The sequence below is a fragment of the Symphalangus syndactylus genome, chromosome 19, assembly GCF_028878055.3.
Source record: "Symphalangus syndactylus isolate Jambi chromosome 19, NHGRI_mSymSyn1-v2.1_pri, whole genome shotgun sequence".
Taxonomy (NCBI): domain Eukaryota; kingdom Metazoa; phylum Chordata; class Mammalia; order Primates; family Hylobatidae; genus Symphalangus; species Symphalangus syndactylus.
In genome coordinates, this window is record NC_072434.2 from 79,903,749 (window position 1) to 79,925,828 (window position 22,080).

At 41.8% G+C, this 22,080-nt stretch overlaps 2 protein-coding genes and 1 long non-coding RNA gene across 8 annotated transcripts in view; 2 read left to right on the forward strand and 1 right to left on the reverse strand.

Moving 5' to 3' along the window:
• Positions 1–8,590, forward strand: part of TBCE (tubulin folding cofactor E) — a 75,681-nt gene extending 67,091 nt beyond the window's left edge. For all 4 annotated transcript variants that reach the window (XM_063613443.1, XM_055233943.2, XM_063613444.1 and 1 more), the window contains 4 exons: positions 1,125–1,193; positions 2,166–2,225; positions 7,964–8,055; positions 8,279–8,590. In XM_063613443.1, coding sequence (XP_063469513.1) covers positions 1,125–1,193; positions 2,166–2,225; positions 7,964–8,055; positions 8,279–8,371 — 314 coding nt within the window. In that variant the 3' untranslated portion in view covers positions 8,372–8,590. The remainder of the gene's footprint in view (positions 1–1,124; positions 1,194–2,165; positions 2,226–7,963; positions 8,056–8,278) is intronic.
• The window catches only part of B3GALNT2 (beta-1,3-N-acetylgalactosaminyltransferase 2), a 60,670-nt gene continuing 45,422 nt past the window's right edge, over positions 6,833–22,080 (reverse strand). The window contains exons 8-13 of one of the 3 annotated variants that reach the window (XM_063613448.1): positions 18,230–18,413; positions 15,214–15,339; positions 13,807–13,966; positions 12,739–12,795; positions 9,855–9,955; positions 6,833–8,039 (exon numbers count right to left, since the gene is read on the reverse strand). In XM_063613448.1, the coding sequence (XP_063469518.1) occupies positions 8,009–8,039; positions 9,855–9,955; positions 12,739–12,795; positions 13,807–13,966; positions 15,214–15,339; positions 18,230–18,413 (659 nt within the window). In that variant the 3' untranslated portion in view covers positions 6,833–8,008. Of the gene's footprint in view, positions 9,956–12,738; positions 12,796–13,806; positions 13,967–15,213; positions 15,340–18,229; positions 18,414–22,080 lie in introns of all 3 variants that reach the window. The other 2 variants (XM_063613446.1, XM_063613447.1) reach the window with 2 other exon arrangements.
• On the forward strand, positions 13,674–20,491 carry LOC134731907 (uncharacterized). Its single transcript, XR_010114622.1, has 2 exons — positions 13,674–13,767; positions 20,169–20,491. It is a non-coding gene; the product is annotated as an uncharacterized lncRNA (long non-coding RNA).

Here is a 22,080-nt window from a genome sequence, read left to right on the forward strand (position 1 = left end):
GCCACCGCGCCCAGCTGGCGTCCGTATTTTTTAAAGCCCCCCAGGTAATTCTAGTGAATAGGAAAGTTCGCATGAGCCTGCAGTAAGCTCTCGTCCCGAGGGCTCACTACCAAGGCTGGCACTTGGCATGTACGGTGGTTCCTTAAATCCTCCAGCCTGGTTCTTCAGGCTTTGAAGCTAAGAATTCATAAGTCTTTGTCCTCGATGTACATTCCATTTTGTTTGGACTACATTATTATTCCACATTTCGCTTTTATGTTATTTCCTTTTTTATATTTCTTAATGCAAGAAGCTCACTGCATAAATGCTTTAGGCTTGAACAGTATCTTTAAGGAAGAAAAGCAGCCTAGAGGAATCACTTTCAAATGACTCCATTAGCCAGCCCAATTTCCTGGCCACGCTAGGTGAATTCTAAATCACTCGGGGGTTGGCAAGGGAAGATTCTGAAGCAGCCGGGCAGGTATTGTTGAGTACTTCACTGCTAAGTATGCTAGAAGACAAAAGCACAGATACATGGGGGGATTTAGAGAAATGTCGTCACTGTTTGGCCTAGAGCAGGAAAAAAGTACTGCCTTCCTCCTCTCCTATGGAGGCTGTGGTCCAGGCCGAGGAACTGGTTTGCAGTGTGGTACTGAGCGCCCAGCCTGGCTCTGCACTGTCTGGTTGAAACCTGGGGAAGTGTCCTGTGGATTGTGTCTCAGGTGGCACCAGGTTTCTTTCAGCGCAGAAAGAGAACTGTTACCAAAGGTGACACTCGGGGAAAACATTTGAAGTATTTGAAGGCAGTCTTCTCTTGCTAGTTTGAGTCAGGACACCTAAGGAACAATGATGTAATACACGTGTAAACACGTTGTTTTTCATTTGTTGTCTTTTGTTGAGTTTCACTGGTCATTAACAATGAGCTAGATTATCTACAGAGTCTGCAGCTCTGGGTAGATAGAAGATTCTGCCCTTGGAAGTGGTCGTTGTCCATCACTCCTAAAAATCACGCGGAATAAAGGCAGTTCCATGTGTCCTGGGAAAGGCGCAGGCTCTCTGGACACTTACCTATCCTTTGTTTGTTTTGTTTTTTTACTTATAGTGGCCTTTGGTTTATCATTCATCTCTTTTACTTTCTTAAACAGAATATGGTGCACCTGAAGATTGGGAACTCAAAACACAGCAACCACTTATGCTCAAAAACCAGCTACTAAGTAAGAATCTCAGATTCAGATAGTTTATTTGTATTTGAGTCCTTAGGTGCTGAAACAGTTAGTGTGTTTCTCTTAAGTGTGTATCTCTTAAGTACCTAAGTAAATGCCTTGAGTTTTAAATGAATTCTTTTTGTTTGTTTTTGTTTTTTGAGACAAAGTCTCCCTCTGTCCCCCAGGCTGGAGTGCAGTGGCGTGATCTCAGCTCACTGCAACCTCCGCCTCCCAGGTTCTAAGCGATTCTCCTGCCTCAGCCTCTGGAGTAGCTGGGACTACAGGCATGCACAACCACGCCCGGCTAATTTTTTTTAATTGAGACGGAGTTTTGCTCTTGTTGCCCAGACTGGAGTGCAGTGGCACGATCTCGGCTCACTGCAACCTCCACCTCCCGGGTTCAAGCGATTCTCGTGCTTCATCGTCCCGAGTAGCTGGGATTACAGGCATGCGCCACCACGCCCAGTTAATTTTGTATTTTTAGTAGAGATGGGGTTTCACCATGTTGGCCAGGCTGGTCTCAAACTCCTGACCTCAGGAGATCCACCCACCCCGGCCTCCCAAAACGCCAGGATTAGAGGCATGAGCCACTGTGCTCAGTCAAAGAAATGAATTCTTTACAACATATCTAAATTCTTGTACATTTTTGTAACTCCTGTGTTTTAAACTCATTTAATAGTGTTATAAATGTGGGAGGTATTGGAGTTGTGAACCAAATTGTGATTTGTGAATTTATGACTTGAAAACCTAGCCAAGCCGTCAGGAAAGAAGTACTAAGTGGGGAAAAGGGAAAGTGTTGTCCAGCTGTTTTTTGTTGTTGTTAGCAATCCATGGAAGGATTAATAGAATTTTAAACATTGGTTAGACCTGCCAATTTGCACTGAATAGCTCTATCATTTGGCCATCTGTTGATGTGTGTGGATAATTTAAATCCATGTAATAGTAGATATCAATTAGTGTTTTTCTTTGTTTCTCTTAAAGCACTGAAGATAAAATACCCTCATCAACTTGATCAGAAAGTCCTAGAGAAACAACTGCCAGGTAAGAATGAGCCTATCTTTTCCTTAAACTCTGAATCATCGGCCTAGATATGAGTCAGCTAAAATCAAAACCTTTAACTCATGCCTCAAAGTGTGGACTTCAGAGCTTATAGGTTTTCATTAGTCTTTCATATTCTAAAATACAATCAATCATGCTAATATCACTCCCCCATGCCCCCAAAAGTTCAGGTCTCCCATAACTTTATCAGCTGAAAGCCGTTTTGTTGAAATTGGAAGCCCCTGAATATAATCATACACACACACACACACACACACACACATTTTTTTTGAGACAGGGCCTCACTCTGTCACCCAGGTTGGAATGCAGTGGCACCATCTCAGCTCACCCAGCCTCTGCTTCCTGGGTTCAAGCAATTCTCCAGCCTCAGCCTCCATGTAGCTGAGACTACAGGTGCGAGCCACCAACACCCGGCTAATTTTTGTATTTTTTTGTAGAGATGGGTTTTTGCCATGTTGCCCAGGCTGGTCTCGAATTCCTGAGCTCAAAGCCATCTGCCTGCCTCAGCCTCCCAGTGTTGGGATTATAGGCATGAGCCACTGCAGTTGGCCTAAATTGTATTTTTAACCAAAAACCTGAGAGCTTGAATGGCATAGCCTTTTGGAAGCATTCCCCAAGCCTGCTGCTGTTTCCAGGGAGACTGTGACACTGGGTTTGGGGTCTGCTTCTCATCCCTTCATAAGAGACGAGCTATGTCCTGGTGAACTGAATTCTTATGGGAGGTTTGTGACTGCTTACATTCTACTTCTGCTCCTGACTGTTCAGGAGTCCCTGCAAAAACAATTCGCAGATGCTCTTTTAATGAACACTCTGAAATGGTTTTCTTTGAGAAAACTACCTTAGAACTTAAAAAAATTGTGCTACTGGAACTGAATTACTTTTATTTGGAAAATAAATATGCTTGTGTCAATAAATTAGATCAACATAACTTACCTTAAACTTTCACTCAAAAGAAAAATGAAATTATAGTCTATTTTTGAGTATGCCATGATACTGTGAATTCTCAAGATTAAACTTGATTCATAGCTAAATACCAAAATATAAATAATTTAGAGCAGTGAGGATTTAAATAAATGAAATACACATCAGCTTAATGACTCTAGTACACTGGGTTTCTTTGTTTGCCCGTCAGTGCAGTAAATTCACATTGATTTTTAAATTAGTTTCTATCAGATAAAGCAAGGTTACCATGGTATTGCTTATAGAAGGCCTTAGCTGTGTTCAAAGAAGTACCTTTGTGATTGATAACCATCCATTTAGTGTTAATTTACCACAACATCTCCATTTTTATTTATTCACAATCCAGTTTCTACTCCTGTAATATGGAATTTGGCTACTGCTATGTAATGGATTAGAATTAGTGATTTCCCCCTTCATTATTCTGTTGGAGACAGACTAGTCAGAGGGCCAGGACTGTTTTTTTTTAATGTTTTTTCAGATGGGGTCTGGCTGTCACTCAGGCTGGAGTGCAGTGGCGCCATCTTGGCTCACTGCAGGCTCCATCACCTTGATCCCGGGCTCAAGTGATCCTCCCACCTCAGCCTCCTGAGTAGCTGGGACTATAGGCACGAACCACCACACCCTGCTAATTTTTTTGATTTTTAGTAGAGATGAAGCCTTGCTATGTTGCTAAGGCTGGCCTCAAACTCCTGAGCTCAAGCAGTTCTGTCATCACCTCCCAAAGTGCTGGGATTATAGGTGTGAGCCACCATGCCTGGAGGGCCAGCACTTTCTGTGAATGTTTTTGGCCTTCGATGTCTTTGCACGTTTCCTTTTGCCTTTGCACGTTTCCTTTTGCCTTTGCAGATACATCAAATCAATTCACGGGAATGTTACCACTATAGAGTATTTGCTCAAGAATATTGTCATTAGACCCGTTTCGTTAAGCTTTCCTTCTCAGTCTTTCTCTGGAAGGCACTGAGGTAGACCTGCCAAGGCCTGCCATCTGGGCATATGCCTGAATGCAGCCCTTGGCTGGGGGTGACAGTGCCACCTTACCCTTCTCTACTTCCACACTGTACACCTGACTGGTATCCCAGGTCTTCTGAGATTTAGTTAGCCATTTTGGGAACACCCACTGCATTCATGCTGTTTTTATTAATCTTTGGGGAGAGCTAGCAGAGATTTGACTATCCATAGAAATTATATGTAAGAATTACTACTTTAAACTATTCAGAATCTGAGTCCTATATTCTATAAACTCAGCAGTAAGCCAGCAGATTACAAGGGTTCCTTTTTTTCCGCTTTTTTATTTGCTTTTCTGTTTCTCAAATGTACACTCACTCACTCACACAAAGGTTCTTAATACTAATTCTTATGCCACATGCTGTGAATATTTAACCACTAACATAGGTAAATGTCTTCTAAAAAGAAAGGTAATAGCCAGGTATGGTGGCTCACACCTGTAATCCTAGCACTTTGGGAGGCCGAGGTGGGCAAATTGCTTGAGCCCAGGAGTTCGAGACCAGCCTGAGCAACATGGTGAAACCCCGTCTCTACAAAAATAAATACAAAAATTAGCTGGGTGTGGTGGTGCATGCCTGTAGTCCAGCTACTTGGGCAGCTGAGGTGGGAGGATCACTTGAGCTCAGGAAGTTGAGGCTGCAGTGAGCTGTGATTGAGCCACTGCAATCTGGCCTGGGTGACAGAGTGAGACCCTGTCTAAAATTTAAAAAAAAAAAAATACTGCAATATTATTTTTTTAATCCATTAGATTAGCAAAATTAAAATAATACTGGCTGGCATGAAAAAGCAGTATACCCTTTTTTAAAGTCATGTGGGAATTACTATAAAAAGTTAAAAATACACATATGCTCTGACCAAGCGTTGTATCTTACAGCATTTGTAATGGTAAAGATAATAAGAATCTAAGTACTTGCAAGTGGGGGAATGGTGAATAAGCTCTGGTGGAACCACACAGCACACAAGGCACTGTTGGCCGGGCGCGGTGGCCCACACCTGTAATCCCAGCACTTTGGGAGGCCGAGGCGGGCGGATCACGAGGTCAGGAGATCGAGACCATCCTGGCTAACACAGTGAAACCCCGTCTCTACTAAAAATGCAAAAAATTAGCCGGGCGTGGTGGTGGGCACCTGTAGTCCCAGCTACTCAGGAGGCTGAGGCAGGAGAATGGCTTGAACCCGGGAGGCGGAGCTTGCAGTGAGCGGAGATCACGCCACTGCACCCCAGCCTGGGCGACAGAGCGAGACTCCGTCTAAAAAAAAAAAAAAAAAAAAAAAAAAAAAAAAAAACAAGGCATTGTCATGTGTCACCGAGGAGAGTGAAGCAGGTCTAGAGCTGTGCTGTCCAGTGTGGCTGCAATAACCACATGTGGCTATTTAAATTCATTAAAATAAAATAAATTTAGTTCTTCAGTCATACTCGCCACTTTCCAGGTGCTCAGTACCACATGTGGCTGCTATATTGGGCAGTGTATGTCTAGAGGACATGGCATGGAACTGGCATGAAAAGCTATACCATCATGTCATAAAGAAATACAAATGTAGTATGTCAATATATTATAAAACCTATACATCCTTTTTTTTTTTTTTTTTTTTTTTTGAGACAGAGTCTCATTCTGTCACCCAGGCTAGAGTGCAGTGGCATGATCTCGGCTCACTGCAAACTCTGCCTTCCGGGTTCAAGCAACTCTCCCTGCCTCAGCTTTCCAAGTAGCTGGGATAACAGGCACCCACCATCATGCCTGGCTAATTTTTGTATTTTTAGTAGAGACGGGGTTTCTCCACGTTGGCCAGGCTGGTCTCAAACTCTTGACCTCAGATGATCCGCCCGCCTCAGCCTCCCAAAGTGTTGTTGGGATTACAGGCGTAAGCCACTGCCCCTGGCTTAAAACCTATACATCCTTATATGAACACAGAAAAAAAAAAGGCCTAGAGGTATACCTCTCAAATTTTTAACATTGGTCATAGGCAGGTAAAAAGAAATAATTAGCTATTTCCATATTTTCTGAATGTTAAGACAGTCATGTTACTATATTAAAAATGGTAATGCTATTTATTACATACAAATTGCTACTTTCTTCTATAGAACCGGTATGAGTAGGCAGGTTTTTTTTTTGAGACAGGGGCTCACTTTGTTACCCAGGCTGGATGGAGTACAGTGGTGCGATCATGGCTCACTGTAGCCTCGGCCTCCTGGGCTCAAGTGATGATCCTCCCAAGCAGCTGGGACTAGAGGCAGGCATCGCTATGCTTGGTTAATTTTCTATTATTTTTTGTAGAATGGGGTATCCTCATGTTGCCCAGGCTGGTCTCGAATTCCTGGGCTCTGATCCCTCTGCCTCCCAAAGTGCTGGGGTTACAGGTGTGAGCAGGCCAGGCAGATTTCTTATTAGAACTGTTTTATGACCAAACAACTTTTTGTTTCTGGCATGTGTTAGGATTTTGTCACTCCCCACTGGTGTGCAGCAGGTAACCCCTTCTCTCACCAGCCTTCAAACAATGAAAGCCAGTCCATCTCCATCTTTTGAAAGGACTAGACTATCACATATTCACACATGAAAGAGCAAATTTTGTTAATTAAAAATATAAATTCTATTAACTATATTCAATACATACAAAAAGGCCAGCTTTTATTCTAAAATAAACATTTATTATCACAAGTTGCATAAAAACACACAGCTTTTACAAAAATGATTTTTGATAGAAAAATATGTTTGAATACACTGTGATATTTGTAGTAACACCACACTATTGCTGTATCTCCAGCTAAAGCTTCACGGAAACTCTATTTCTCATAATCAAAATATCCACTATTTACCACAACCCGTCTTTGGAAAGAAGTTCATAGCGTATTCTGAACAAACCAAAGCATTTACTCGGAAGTTACGTTCCCATGCCTGGCAGTCACTTGTGTATGTTTAACACAGTTACACATTACATAATTACAGAATGGCAGCACTGGAAGGGACCTTGTAGATCATTTAGTCGACACCCTCATGTTACAGAGGGGGAACTAAGGCCAGATTGAGAAAAGTCCTCAGGATACCTGAGTCCCATTCCAGTGTTCGTTCAGTAATTCATAAGGAAGTCATCATAAAGGTTTAAAAAGAAAACGTTAATGACTCACTCCCTTTATTCTTCTGTGCTGAGAGTATCATTCTGGTTTATTCAGATAAGAAAGAAATACACTACATGTATTTCTAGTACAGAATACCAGAAATGGTGTGAAACTCACTGTCAAAGGGCATTTAGGTCCGTTGGCTCCGTTTCCCACAGTTCCGCAAATGAACAGGTGGTACAAGACTCAGACTTTCCCCTAATTACTTGGGTAAAGTGACTTGGGTAAAATGACAGATACAGCCAGGCGCTGTGCTCATGCTTGTAATCCCAGCACTTTCGGAGGCCAAGGCAGGCAGATCACGAGGTCAGGAGTTCGAGACCAGCCTGGCCAACGTGGTGAAACCCCGTCTCTACTAAAAATACAAAAGTTAGCTGGGTGTGGTGATGGGCACCAGCCACTCAGGAGGCTGAGGCAGGAGAATTGTTTGAACCCGGGAAGTGGAGGTTGCAATGAGCTGAGATTACACCATTGCGCTCCAGCCTGGGCGACAGAGCAAGACTTAAGTAAGTCTCAAAAAAAAAAAAAAAGAGGACAGATACAGCTATCATTGCAATGATACTGTGGTCTCATCACATGAGCTAGTTTTACAGGTTACTGTCATTTGAGAGAACGAATGGACTTTTCTTGTCTTTTGATAGGCTCCATGACCATTCAAAAGGTGAAGGGATTGCTGTCACGTCTTCTCAAAGTTCCTGTGTCAGACCTTCTGTTGTCCTATGAAAGTCCCAAAGTAAGTTGCCCAGCAAAATACAAAGTCAAGCTTAGTCCTCATATTATGACATTAAACTGTCTCTAGATAGCAACAGTTTGATTCTAAATGGAGACCATAGGTCTGTTTGTTTGATTTTAAGGGTAAGCTACTGCCTGGGGACGGGGTGGGGGAAGAGTATGTGTAACATGCTTTATCGGATCTGTCTTAATCACATCCTTCCCCACCTTCATTCTAATTTTAGAAGCCGGGCAGAGAAATCGAGCTGGAAAATGACCTAAAGTCATTACAGTTTTATTCTGTGGAAAATGGAGATTGTCTATTAGTGCGATGGTGACAACCAACTAATAAAATTTAGAGACTACACTGCTTATCGTGTCTGGGGTTCACCGGAAATAAATGATTCACTGGAACAATTCTACTATCAAAACAAAGGGGGTTTACAACTTGCCCTAAGTACAACAAGGGATGTATTTTAACAACGGATGTATTTTTTGTTGGGAAGTAACCATTTCTAGGCTTATACATAATAGCAATAATAAAGGCTTTGAACCTACTAACGATTTTCTGATCTTACTTCATATTTATTTTTACAGTTCATCGCTGCATTTCATGATAAGATTTAAATATTAAATAGAAACTAGCTAGCCTAATAAAATCTGAACACAGTTAATGTCTGTCATAAGACTAGTTTTAATGGAATTCTCTATTGAAACTACTATTTTAAAGGGTTACGAAAATGATTTGGTTGGTCATTTTGGGAAACGTCCCTTAAACTTGGGGAGACACATCGTCTACTATGTATAACAATATGCTATTATCTGTCTTCTCAGTTGCACTATTTCTAAGAGTACTTAAATTAATCACATGCTCTTCCCTACAATTACACCTAAGCTGAGTATATCTTCTGTAGAAGATAACCAGCTTTGATTGAAATGTACTCATATTAGGTAAACATTAGGCAATGATAGGAGGAAAGCAAAACTAATTCTTTCAAAATGTCAACAATTTAGAAATATCCTTCCCGATAGCACTAAAACCCTGAGAGGTATTTGCTTTTATTCATACTCACAAAACTTTAGCATTTAAAAACTATGAGTACTAAACTGTGACCTTCAGGATTTATGTTAGATGGCAGAAAGAAAACTTGGTTATTAGTCTACCATATAAATGAACTTCTTTAAAACCAAGGTTCAGAACTGAGAATCATCTTGGTTCCTCTTCAAGTTCAAGTTGCCCACTTCAGAGATCCACAAAATCTGACATTATTTCCAGAAGCCCCAAACTTTGGTATAAGTGACCACTGCTCAAATATGTGATCACATGATCACACAGCATTCCTGTGAGTTCTTTTGGTCCGATAATTATCCTAATTAAGCTCTACAGAGCTATCCTGCAATCCAGGTTGAAATTCAAACTCTCAGTTACTACTACAGATTTCTGAACTAGGCCAAGTTTTAACCAAAAACCATAGGTAATGGTGAATTACTAATTAGCCACAATGCATCAGGATTTAGAAATATTTTTTCTTTTATAAAATAACTTGGTATTTTTCTGATAATCTTCCAATAGATAAATAAAAACTTTTCTTATGCTACAGTACAAGTTGATTTTTAAGGAAATTTGTGCAAACATTAAGAAACACCGCATTGGTTCTGGGTGAAAGTGCCGGTCTGGAACTCTCTTGAAAGACCATACAGTCTACTGCTAAACCCTGGGACTCCTCAGACTTGCACTCAGATTATCGTTTGCCTGCCCTGATTTTAGACGCTAATTCAAGTCCCTGTTATCTTGCCTGACATCGACAAGGATCACCGCACCGTTCCTTCAGTTTCCACAGTTCCGTCAGTTCCCATGGAGAATACTGAGGAGAAGACAGCATTCCTGTCTCACAGGTCTTCTCACACAGCCACAGGCTGTCCTGTGGAGAAACAACCAAAGCCGATCTGAGAGTGGTGAAACTGTTTTAAGAGCATCAGAAAGTATGCACGTAGACAGCTTTTATGTATTCTAATGGTGCTGAAATTATTTCAAGGATAACTCCATGTGTGGACCAACTGGTGAGGTGTGGGGGTGGCACCTCCTGATTTGGGAAAGCACCAGGTCCCACAGTCCTGTGGCTGTGGAATACAGAAACAAGGCGGTGTGTGGATGAAGTCAGTCAACAAATGCTATTCCGTAATGAACGATTTTAGAAACCACAGGGGAGTTTCGTGTTTGCTAGTAAAGGTGTGTCTGTGGCAGTATTAGTAACGCTATTATTCTGATGGAATGCTTACAATATTGTGGGACTCTACCCAAGTGCTTTGTAAATATCTCACTTAAATCTCACAGTAATGCTGTGAGGTAGGAACTATTTCCGTCTTACAACTGAGGAACAAACTAAGAGTTAAATAACTTGTTAAAGGTCACACGGCTGGTAAATGAAGAGGAGGGATTAAAGACTCCCAAACTCAAGTTCTTAACCACTAGACTATTTCCTAGCTACATGAATTGACTTCTATTTCCAGCAATGTAGCAAAACACAAGAGAGAAACTCATTCAATGTTCTGACAACACAAAAATGTTGGATAAAATTAAAAACCTTTATAAAGCATGGCTGAACTCCATGATCAAAGAAGAAACAGGGTAGGAGAAAGTGCTGAGTCAGCATGTGCCTTGAAGGCAGCTGCTGATCCTTGGGTTTGGAAGGCCAAGCCCAGGAACAGGAGACTAATGGGAGACTGACACAGAGCTAGGATCTCTGAGGGGCCACAGCCTCGGGGGGATATAAGAAAACAAACTCGGCTTGTCTGTCTCAGTCTTGCCCCTCAGTGGGATGGAAAGGGGTCTCTCTCCCCTGAGCGCCTACCCACAGCTTGCACTTAGGTAGGTCTCGGGCTGGTAGTCAGTCTGTGTAAGCCCAACAGTTCCAAGACAAAAGTCTGAAGTATTCATAGATGGTAGTATTCCTAGGTGCATGGCAGAAAAAAATGTAAATCCTCTCTGTAGGAATGCATTTTAAATATAGGACTCAGTTTCCAAAGACATCACATGGTCACCAAAAAAAGACTCAACACATCAGAAAATAAGCCCCATGAACAATAGTCTGTAGAAACAACAAACTGCAAATCAGACCCAGCAAAGACTACAGATCCCAGAATTACCAGATACAAAAAAGAATTCTATTCAAAGTTGAGACAAAGTACAGCAAAGGAATCGGACTATCAAAGTGGACCATGTAGATGTGGGTTGATTTCTTGTCCTGGACTGAGAGCTGCTCTGGGGCCCCAGCTCTATGCAGGGCTTCTAACTGACAGACACTGCATGTGCCTTCTGTCCCCTGCACCTTCGATGGCCAAAGTGGAAGCTGCAAGAATCCAGAACAGAAATCTCCGAAGCTAAAGCCAGCTTTTGTGCTTGGTTTCTTCCCAGGGCTCTAGTTTCCATTTTGGTCTCTGCAGATTCATTTTTTTTTCTGGTTCAGCAATAGTGTGTTTTAAATGATGTCTTATATTTCATGCAGTATCTTATTTGTATTGGTCAGAAGGGTTGAAGGATCCTTAGACTGCCACACTCAATCAGTGGATTCTGTCGTTTTTTTTTTTTTTTTGAGACGGAGTCTCACTCTGTCGCCCAGGCTGGAGTGCAGTCGTGCGATCTTGGCTCACTGCAAGCTCCGCCCCTGGGTTCATGCCATTCTCCTGCCTCAGCCGCCTGAGCAGCTGGGACTACAGGCGCCCGCCACTACGCCCGGCTAATTTTTTTTGTATTTTTAGTAGAGATGGGGTTTCACCGTGTTAGCCAGGATGGTCTCGATCTCCTGACCTCATGATCTGCCCGCCTCGGCCTCCCAAAGTGCTGGGATTACAGGTGTGAGCCACCATGCCCAGCTTTCTGTTGTTAAGTTTTAAAGCTGCAAATAATTTCTGATCAAATCTATGGAAACTGAATTTTTTGTAGGCAGGGGAACGTTCATTTATAACCTTTTGCTTTAAACTCAGAAAAATACCGTATGAGAAATAACCTAGGTGGATTATTGTGAATTAAAGCAACAGCATAACTATTATGGTAGAAGATCCTCATTCTTTCTGCCCATGGTGTGATATTCACTACAGGTTGAGCATTCCAAATCTGAAAATTTGAAATCCAAAATGCTCCAAAATCCAAAACTGTTTTTTTTTTTTTTTTTTTTTTTGAGACAGGGTCTCTCTCACTCTGTTGCCCAGGTGGGAGTGCAGTGGTGCATTCACAGCTCACTGCACCCTCGACCTCCCAGGCTCAAGTTGATCCTTGTACCTTAGCCTCCTGAGTAGCTGGGATCACAGGCAGGCGCTGCCATGCCCAGCTAATTTTTCTGTAGTTTTTGTAGAGACGGGGTTTTCACCATGTTGCCCAGGCTGGTCTTGAACTCCTGGGCTCAAGTGATAACACCCACCTTGGCCTCCCAAAGTGTTGGGATTACAGGCATGTGCCACTATGCCCAGCCCAAAACTTTTTGAGAGCCAACATGACACTCAAAGGAAATGCTCACTGAAGCATTTCAGATTTTCAGATTTGAAATGTGGAACTTGTAAGTATAATGCAATTATTCTAAAATCCAAAAAAATCTGAAATCCTAAATACTTCTGGTCCCAGGCATTTTGGATAAGGGACACTCAACCTGTATATAGAAATCCACCTCCTCAACTCTTAAGAACCCTGAGGCCATCCCCAAAGACTTACCTGGTATCTTTTGGGTCCTATGGCTGCCATCCAGATGCCCATGCTTACATCTTCACCCTATACATGGCCCATAAAGTTTAAATTTAAAAATTTTAATGCTATTTTATTTGTAAAGACAAAACTGTGGCCACTCCCATCATCAACCACCTTTCTACTTTTTTGCTCTGTTATTATTCTAATATGAAATAGCAAAAATGGGTTCACACAAAGTCAAAGCTAGTGGTCTTTAATATGAAGCACCCCCACCACAAGGTAATGAGAAGATGAAACCGCGAGTAGACGACCCATCCTTCTCATGTACCTTAAGCTTCCAGGAAGCACTTTGGGCTTCCTCCTTAGGAATAAAAATCTTTCTATTCCTCCAGGGACTATAGTTTTTTTTTTTTTTTTGAGACAGAGTCTCCCTCTGTCGCCCAGTCTGGCATGCAGTGGCGCAATCTCAGCTCACTGCAACCTCCGCCTCCGGATTCACGTGATTTTCCTGCTTCAGCCTCCCAAGTAGTTGGGAATACAGGTGTGCACCCAGCTAATTTTTTGTATTTTTAGTAGAGATGGGGTTTCGCCATGTTGGCCAGGCTGGTTTCGAACTCCTAACCTCAAGTGATCTGCCTGCCTCGGTGTCCCAAAGTGCTAGGATTACAGGCATGAGCCACAGTGCCCAGCCTCCAAGGATGACACCTGTAAATACTAGCTGAAAACATAATAAGTAGGCTCAAAAAAGATTTAGGAATGGAATTTAAAGGCAAGATTTGAGGGATGCAGGGGTGCATCCTTAACCTTTGAGAGGTGATTCCTATACAGAGAGTAACATGCTTTTCCCCAAGGTAAGTGGGTTCTGCTTTCCATGATGGAATGCTGAGTGAGATGAAACTTGGTGTGATGAGTGTATACATAGGTGGGAAATCCTTAATTTTTTTGTTTTTATTTTTTATTATAGAGATGGGTCTTGCTATGTTACCCAGGCTGGTCTTCAATTCCTGGGCTCAAGTGATCTACCCGCCTTAGCCTCCCAAAGTGCTGTGATTACAGGTGAGAGCCACCACGCCAAGCTAAGAAATTCTTAAGTACCTGATAGGTCTTTAACCTCCCCGAGTTGCTTGCCAGCCACTTGACGATGTCCTTGGAGATCACATATCCTGACCCACATGCAAAGGCAGGGTAAGCGGGGCTGGGGTACTCCAACTCCTGCCACTTTCCGGTTCGGTCAACTGCCCAATTCAGTCTGAAACTGAGATGAAAAATAATATGGCCCCTTGTGTTAGTCTGACACATATCCTGCCACTATTAAACTTGACTTCTTTATCATCACTACAAAGGAATAAGCTTGTAGAAGTGAGAAAAGAAAATAAGAAAATTTCTTTTTTTTTGAGATGGAGTTTTGCTCGTTGTTCAGGCTGGAGGGCAGTGGTGCCATCTCGGCTCACTGCAACTTCTGCCTCCCAGATTCAAGCAATTCTCCTGCCTCAGCCTCCCGAGTAGCTGGGATTACAGGCACGCACCATCATGACCAGCTAATTTTTTTATATTTTTAGGAGAAACAGGGTTTCGCCATGTTGGCCAGGCTGGTCTTGAACTCCCGACTTCGGGTGATCCACCCTCCTCAGCCTCCCAAAGTGCTGGGATTACAGGCGTGAGCCACTGTGCCCCGCCAGAAAAAAATTTTTTAATCTAAGGAAAGGAATTATCATTTATCCAGTGTTGTTTTAGATAAAAGATTGGTATGTTAGATTTTTTCGAAGTTGCATTTGTAGAGTTTCCGAATGAAAAGCACTAGAAGATCACCCTGTGTTTTAGTATATATGAAAACAAAAAACCAAATCACTAATCTATATTGTATTCTTGAGGAAGCACAGAAAATGGTTTCAGAGACGTGTCACAAACGTACTCTAACAAAATATACAGTAGCTTCTAATGTGAATACCATTTATTTCTTTGGCGTAAGAATAAAAGCCATATTGTTTTCCCTCCTTGACTACATTAGCCTGAGGCTTTTCATTTAAAAAATATTTTCCTCCAATTGTACAGTAATATAAAATTTATTATTAAGACAGGGTCTCCCTCTGTTGCCCAGGCTGGAGTGGAGTGCGGTTGCAAAATCATAGCTCATTGCAGCCTCCAACTCCTGGGCTCAAGCAGTCTCCCTGCCTCAGCCTCTCAAGTAGCTAAGGGCTACAGGCTCACATCACCTTTTTTATTTTTTGTAGGGACAGGGTCTTGCAACGTTGCCCAGGCTAGTTTTGAACTCTTGGCCTCAAAGTATCCTCCCACCTCAGCTTTCCCAAAACTCTGGGATGACAGATGTGAGCCAGCATGACTGACCTAGAGTAATGAAATATATATTAACCCAGGAGTCTAGTACGAAATTGTATATCTCAACCACATTTTCAAAAAAAAAAAAAAAAGGATATTTTATGCTTTATTAATTACATTTGATCAGGTACATGAATGCCAATGGGCTAAGAATGGTTAACTTACTTTCCCCACCAAAAATTAGGCCCATCCAGATTCTTTTGGGCAATCCTATTAAATACAGCTTCGAGGTCTATGTAACAGTCGTCATCTGTCTTCAGCAACAAATTGAAGCTGGTTGTTTCCACAGTCCTGTTGACACAAAAGGGGTAAGAAAGTCAGTGCAACCAGACAAAGAAACAAAGAAACACCAATGCAGTGGCGTCACTAACACTTTCATTCAAAACTGTACCTGTCATTATCTATATTTCTTATTCCTCAAATGTTGAGAACATTTGCTCTAACAAAATTTTGCTGCAATCAACTAAGGCCATCACTTGGTTTTTACTAAGTGGCATAACACGGAGAAGTACTAAGCTGATTTTAAAAGGTAAAGAAAGAGCATGATGAAGGAAAATATCTGGCTTAAATGGAACATACGTTCAAACAAATGCTTCTTAGGCATCATTCAACTCCTGCTGCCAAATCTATTAAACGTCTGAACCTTGCCCCATGTGTTGTTAATAACAAAGTCCCAGCATAATGAATTAGGTGTTACATCTGGGCCTCTCACACAGAACACTATTATACAAGATGCATCTGATGCTACTATTTATATTACACTCAAAATATTTTATGGCTTAAAAAAACCTGACTTATTACACTGAAACATATTTTCCCTTGGAAACAACTTCCAGCAATTAAATAATTATAAATGACCTTCTGGAAGGCAAAGGAGAGTGACTTCATTATCTAGACATAAAATATATAATCATGACTAAAGACAAAATTGACTCCTTCATTTCACATTGACAGTCCCTGTACATCTGTTTAAAAACGCAGTTTTGCTAGGGGGCCAGTCATATGTCAGAAATCTCAATAAAATAAATTTAGAATTTCATTAGGTCAAAGAATGGTGAATTTAACAATAATGGGTCCACACCAAATAGCATCACCCCATGTTTCTAAAGTTTATTTCCAATTAACAGCAGAAGGCATACATAATATTTGCTAATTAGAAATAAATTTTCATGATAAAGAATATTTAGGTCACTGATAACTGAAATAAAGAGGAAGAAATAATGAAACTCATTTGTGTGTGGAGATGGGTGATGCCAGCTATGGGGACGCAGGTCCCAGATCAGAGTCCCGCTGAAGGTTACTGCAGCGATCCAGGGAGAGAAGGTGGCAGCCAGAATAGCGACAGTGGAGACTAAGGGAGAGGCTAAGATACTTCCACACCTAGGAAATATCTTGCTCTAAAGAAGAGTCTGGGGCTCTCAGCCCTGACTTCCCACCCTCGGTACCTCCATGCCCATTCCTCACCTCAGCCTCACCTACAATTGCAACTCTCATTGGCAGCCCCAAATTAAAAGGAGGTTCTTTTTCTTACTACAGCTGTCTAAACTTAACCTAGCATTCGACACACCCAGATTTCCAACTTTCATTGACCTCTGCCCTCTACTCACAGGACGAGTCCCAAATTATATTAATTTGCCCCAGCAGGCCAGGTATGGTGGCTCATGCCTATAATCCCAGCACTTTGGGAGGCCAAGGCAGGAAGACTGCTTGAGACCTTGTTTCTATTAAAAAATAAATAAATAAATAATTTGCCCCAGCTAAGAAACATTACCTTCCATAAACCAATTAGACCATCTACCCCTCGGGACCAGGGAACTGTATCCGTAAAGTACTGTTCTTGGTAACTTCCCACTCTGCCTAGGGCAACAGAGAAGAAAAGAAAGAGACAGACCCTGGGCCTCACCAAGGAACAGAAAAAGGTTTTTAAAAATAAAAGTGAAAAAAATAAAAGTGAATACCCTTTATAGGTTTGGCCTAATCAGAGATACAGTTTGAAAGTTTTGGTTCCATGGTCAGGATAGACAGTACCAGGAAACTCAACAGAAAATTTTGAGATCATAGAGTAACTAATAATTCTAATAACTATACATGTTAAGATTATATATATAAAATATATGTTACTATTATTATATATTGCTACTGTTATTCTTATAAAAGTAGGAATTAAAAGTAAGTTCCAAGAAACACTGGAGGGTCTGGGAAATTATAAATATGATAGATTCTGGGAGTTGTGGAATTTCAGTAAGCCAGCTATATAAGAGTTTTAGAATCAGGGAGGTAGTTTTTAAATGGATGGAGTAGAGACTGGAAGTATAAGGTAGATAGTCAGTAGAAGAGAATTCCTATCAGTAACCTAAATGTGAGTGACTATAACTGGGGAATCTGGGTTGGTGGGTATACATACAACTAAAAATGGACCATTCCCAAACTCACTGATTTTTATCTAATGCTGGCTTGAGACAACCGAGGCAAGAAGAAATGACTCAAAATGAATCAACTTTTTTTTTTTTTTTTTTTTTTTTTTTGAGACAAAGTCTCACTCTGCCGCCCAGGCTGGAGTGCGGTGGTGTGATCTTGGCTCACTGCAACCTCCGCCTTCTGGGTTCAAGTGATTTTCATGCCTCAGCCCCCTGAGTAGCTGGGATTACAGGTGCTCACCACAACACTTGGCTAATTTTTGTATTTTTAGTAGAAACGGGGTTTCACCATGTTTGGCCAGGCTGGTCTCAGACTCCAGATCTCAAGTGATCTACCTGCCTTGGCTTCCCAAAGTGCTGCTGGCAGGCATAAGCCACCAGCCAATTTTTGCCATGTTTTTGATAGGTTAATATCACATTGTGGATCTTTATCAAAATAAAGTGGCAGCATCTTAGCAGCTCAGTTTTCGCAAGGAACTAGGATATAATAGGTCATATCCCAGGGGCTCAGTGGCCTTAGGTTTGTTTGTATTTGTTGAAATCTCAGTGGTTTGAAGTTGATAAATTGTCTCGATAGCAAAAGAACAATAAGACAGGCACAGTGTCATGTGTCTGCAATCTTAGCTACTCAGGAGGCTAAGGCAGGAGGTTTGCTTGCACTCAGGAGTTCAAGACCAGCCTAGGAAACACAGTAAGACCCCATCTCAAAAAAAGGAAACTAACAATAAAACAAGTTCTAGCTACCCAACATTTTTACAACCTACCATCTATAGAAGTTCAATAATTTTGCAGGAACATTACGATAAGTGTCGACAACATCCACAAAAACAATATCATCATAGATGCTGCTTTCCTCCTTCAGTAAGGCATCTTCCTCATGGAGATTCCTTATATGATCAATAAGTCTTTGAGGGCGAGAATGAAGGTTGTGTAAGAGAGCATCACCTTCTAAAAAGGAAAAGTTGAGAGTTGGAGAAAAATGCTATTGTAAACTTAACATTCAGAACTGACGATGTGCACTAAAGTTCTTTTCCCAAGGTAACCTAACAGAAACACATGCAGTTGTTTGGAACTTTAGGTAGAAAAATGAGAACTCTCATACACTGCCAGTAGGATTAAGTGGATGCTCCCACTCTGGAAAGCAATTTGGCAATATCTACTTAGGCTGAAAATGTGTACACCTTATGGTTCAGTTGAGGCCACTTGTAGATACATCCCTACTAATGTTATTTCACATGAGGATATTAATTACAGCATTGTTTGTAACTGTGGGAAGAAAAATGGGACCGACCTAAATGTCCACTGAGAGAAAAAAAAAAAAACAGCCAAGTTGTGGTATATTCACATAATGAAATATAGCAGTTAAAAAAATTACCCTGATCTTGCATGTTAAAAGGATTGGGATGAAAAAATAAAGCTGAGTGAAAATTGCCAAGTGATAAATACGACACCACAGATATCAATTATAAAACATTCAAAACTATGTTATTTAAAGACATGGTCAGGCGTGGTGGCTTATGCCTGTAATCCCCGCACTCTGGGAGGCCAAGGGAGGAGAATTGCTTAAGCCCAGGAGTTTGAGATCACTCTAGGTTATATAGGGAGACCCCATCTCTAAATAAAATTTAAAAATTAGCCAGGCATAGTGGTGCATGCCTCTGGTCCCAGCTTCTTCGGAGGCCAGGGCAGGAGGACCCCTGGAGCCCAGGAGTTCAAGGCTGCAGTGAGATATGATTACACCACTGAACTCCACCCAGCCTGGGCAACAGAGCGAGACCCTGTCTCAAATAAATAAATAAATAAAGAGATGTAAATATGTTCAAGGTAGAAAAATAAGAATGGGAAGGGTACACATGAATTTTAGGAAAGTGGCACCCCCTTTGAGGAGAATGAAGAGGAATACATCTAGGGAGAACCACAAGGAAAAGGTTTCAACTGTACCTACAATGTTTTTTCTCTTTTTTTTTGAGACAGAATCTCACTCTGTTGCCCAGGCTGGAGTGCAGTGGCATGATCTCGGCTCACTGCAACCTCCACCTCCCAGATTCAAGTGATTCTCCTGCCTCAGCCTCCCGAGTAGCTGGGATTACAGGCGTGTGCCACCACGCCTGGCTAATTTTTGTATTTTTAGTAGAGACGGAGTTTCACCATGTTGGCCAGCTGGTCTTGAACTCCTGACCTCAAGTGATCCACTTGCCTCAGCCTCCCAAAATGTTGGGATTACAGGCGTGAGCCACTGCGCCCGGCATATAATTTTTTTTGTTTGTTTTTGAGACACAGTCTTACTCTGTTGCCCAGACTCGAGTATAGTGGCACGATCTCAGCTCACTGTAATCTCCACCTCCTGGGTTCAAGGATTCTCCTGTCTCAGCCTCCCTTGTGAGTAGCTGGGATTACAGGCGCCTGCCACCATGCCCAGCTAATTGTTTGTAACAAGAGGCGGGGTTTTGCCATGTTGGCCAGGCTGGTCTCGAACTCCTAACCTTAGGTGATCCACCTGCCTCAGCCTCCCAAAGTGCTAAGATTACAGGCATGAACCACCATGCCTGGCCATATTTCAAAAAAAATAAATAAATAAAAATCAAAAATGAGTAAGAAAAAATGTAAATAAACATTTGTTAATTCTGAGCACGGGGTACGTGCGTGTTTCAGTACTATTTCTGGTGTATTTACGATTATTTTCCTTTTTTTTTTTTGAGACAGGGTCTTGTTCTATCACCCGGGCTGGAATGCAGTGGTATAATTACAGCTTACTGCAGCCTCAACTTCCTGGGCTCAAGTGATCCTCCCACCTCAGCTTCCCAAGTAGCTGGTACTCCCGGCACCTGTCACCACACCCAGGAAATTTTTAAGTTTTTTGTAGAGATGGGGTCTCGCTATGTTGTCCAGGCTGGTCTCGAAATCCTGGGCTCAAGAGATCTTCTTGCCTCCCAAGTTTCTGGGAGCCTCCCAAAGTTCTGGGATTACAGGCAAGAGCCACTATGCCTGGCCATGATATTTCATAATAAAAATGATTACTAATGTGCTGAAAAGACAATTTATTTGCCACTTCACAAGTTAATGAGTCACTTGTCACATGTGTGCAGGGACTGTCCCCAGATCCTACTGATTTAAGGCAATTCTTTCACTGTGGCAGGAGACGTCAGGATTTTCTAAAAATGTCTCAATCAAATTAAAGAAAAATTTAGAAAAATGCAAAGAAAGTGAGCTGCTGAGGGTAGCAAAGGAAACGAAATATAATTTAGCACTGCACTCTTTGTCACTGCAAATGGAAAGGATGAGGTGGGGAGCTGAAGGCCTATATCTGACTTCTGCCTCTCATGACTTGTGAGATACTGGACAAGTTCTGTTGTCTCTAGACCACAGCAGTCTCACCTGTAGAAAATGGTGCTGGATTCAATCAGTGATTCTTGGGAATGCTTGCTGAAATGCAGATTCCTGGGCCCCAAGCCTAAAGATTCAGTAGGTCTGGGGTGGAGCCCAGGAATCTACTTTTTTCCCTCTGCCCTGCTCCCAGGAATCTGTATTTTTAATGGCCACTGCTGCGACCCTGATGCAGGTAGACAGAACACAGAACAGCCTCTGAGAAACACAGGAGTAGATGACCTCCTGTTTTTTTTGTTTTTGTTTTTTAGAGATGAAGTCTCACTCTGTCACCCAGGCTGGAGTGCAGTAGTGCTATCTCGGCTCACTGCAACCTCTGCCTCCCGGGTTCAAGCGATTCTCCTACCTCAGCCTCCCGAGTAGCTAGGATTAGAGGCGTGCGCCAGCACCCCGGCTACTTTTGTATTTTTAGTAGAGATGGGGTTTCACCATGTTGGTCAGGCTGGTCTTGAACTCCTGACCTCGTGATCCACCTGCCTTGGCCTCCCAAAGTGCTGGGATTACAGGTGTGAGCTACTGCGCCTGGCCTGACCTCCTGTTTAGACTTACAATTTTTTGACTTTAGGATAATGTAAAAACAATATGTGTTCACCAGAAACTATGCTTTGAGTACATATGCAACCATTCTGTTTCTCATGTGACTACAGTCTTGTGAGATGTTCGACCCTTATTATGGAATAGGCTTTGTGTTAGATTATTTTGCCCAACTGTGGGCTAATGTAAGTGTCCTGAGCAAGTTTAAGGTAGGTGAGGCTAAGCTATAACATTCGGCAGGCTAAGTGTATGAAATGCATTTTCAACATACATTTTTAACTTAAGATGGGTTCATCAGGATGTAACATCATCTAAGTCAAGGGGCATCTGTATAATTTAACACTTGAAGGAAAGTGAAAGTGTTATAAAATTGTAGTAACAGGAAAGGCTGGTAACAACAGGAGTGCAGAAATTAAATACAAGCCTTTTAGACTAGTAACACATTTTGTTTCACTGCATGTATCTGAAAAATATGAGCATAAATTATTATGTCAGGAAAATGAAAGGATGTCTGCTTTTGCCACTTCTATTCAACATACATGTTCCAGCCAGGACAATCAGATAAGAAAAAAGGCATCCAGATTGAAAAGGAAGAAGCAAAACTATCTCTTCTTACAGATGAAATGACCTTGCATGTAGAAAATCACAAGGTCTAACTATAAAATGATTAATACATGGATCTGTTCAGCAATGTTGC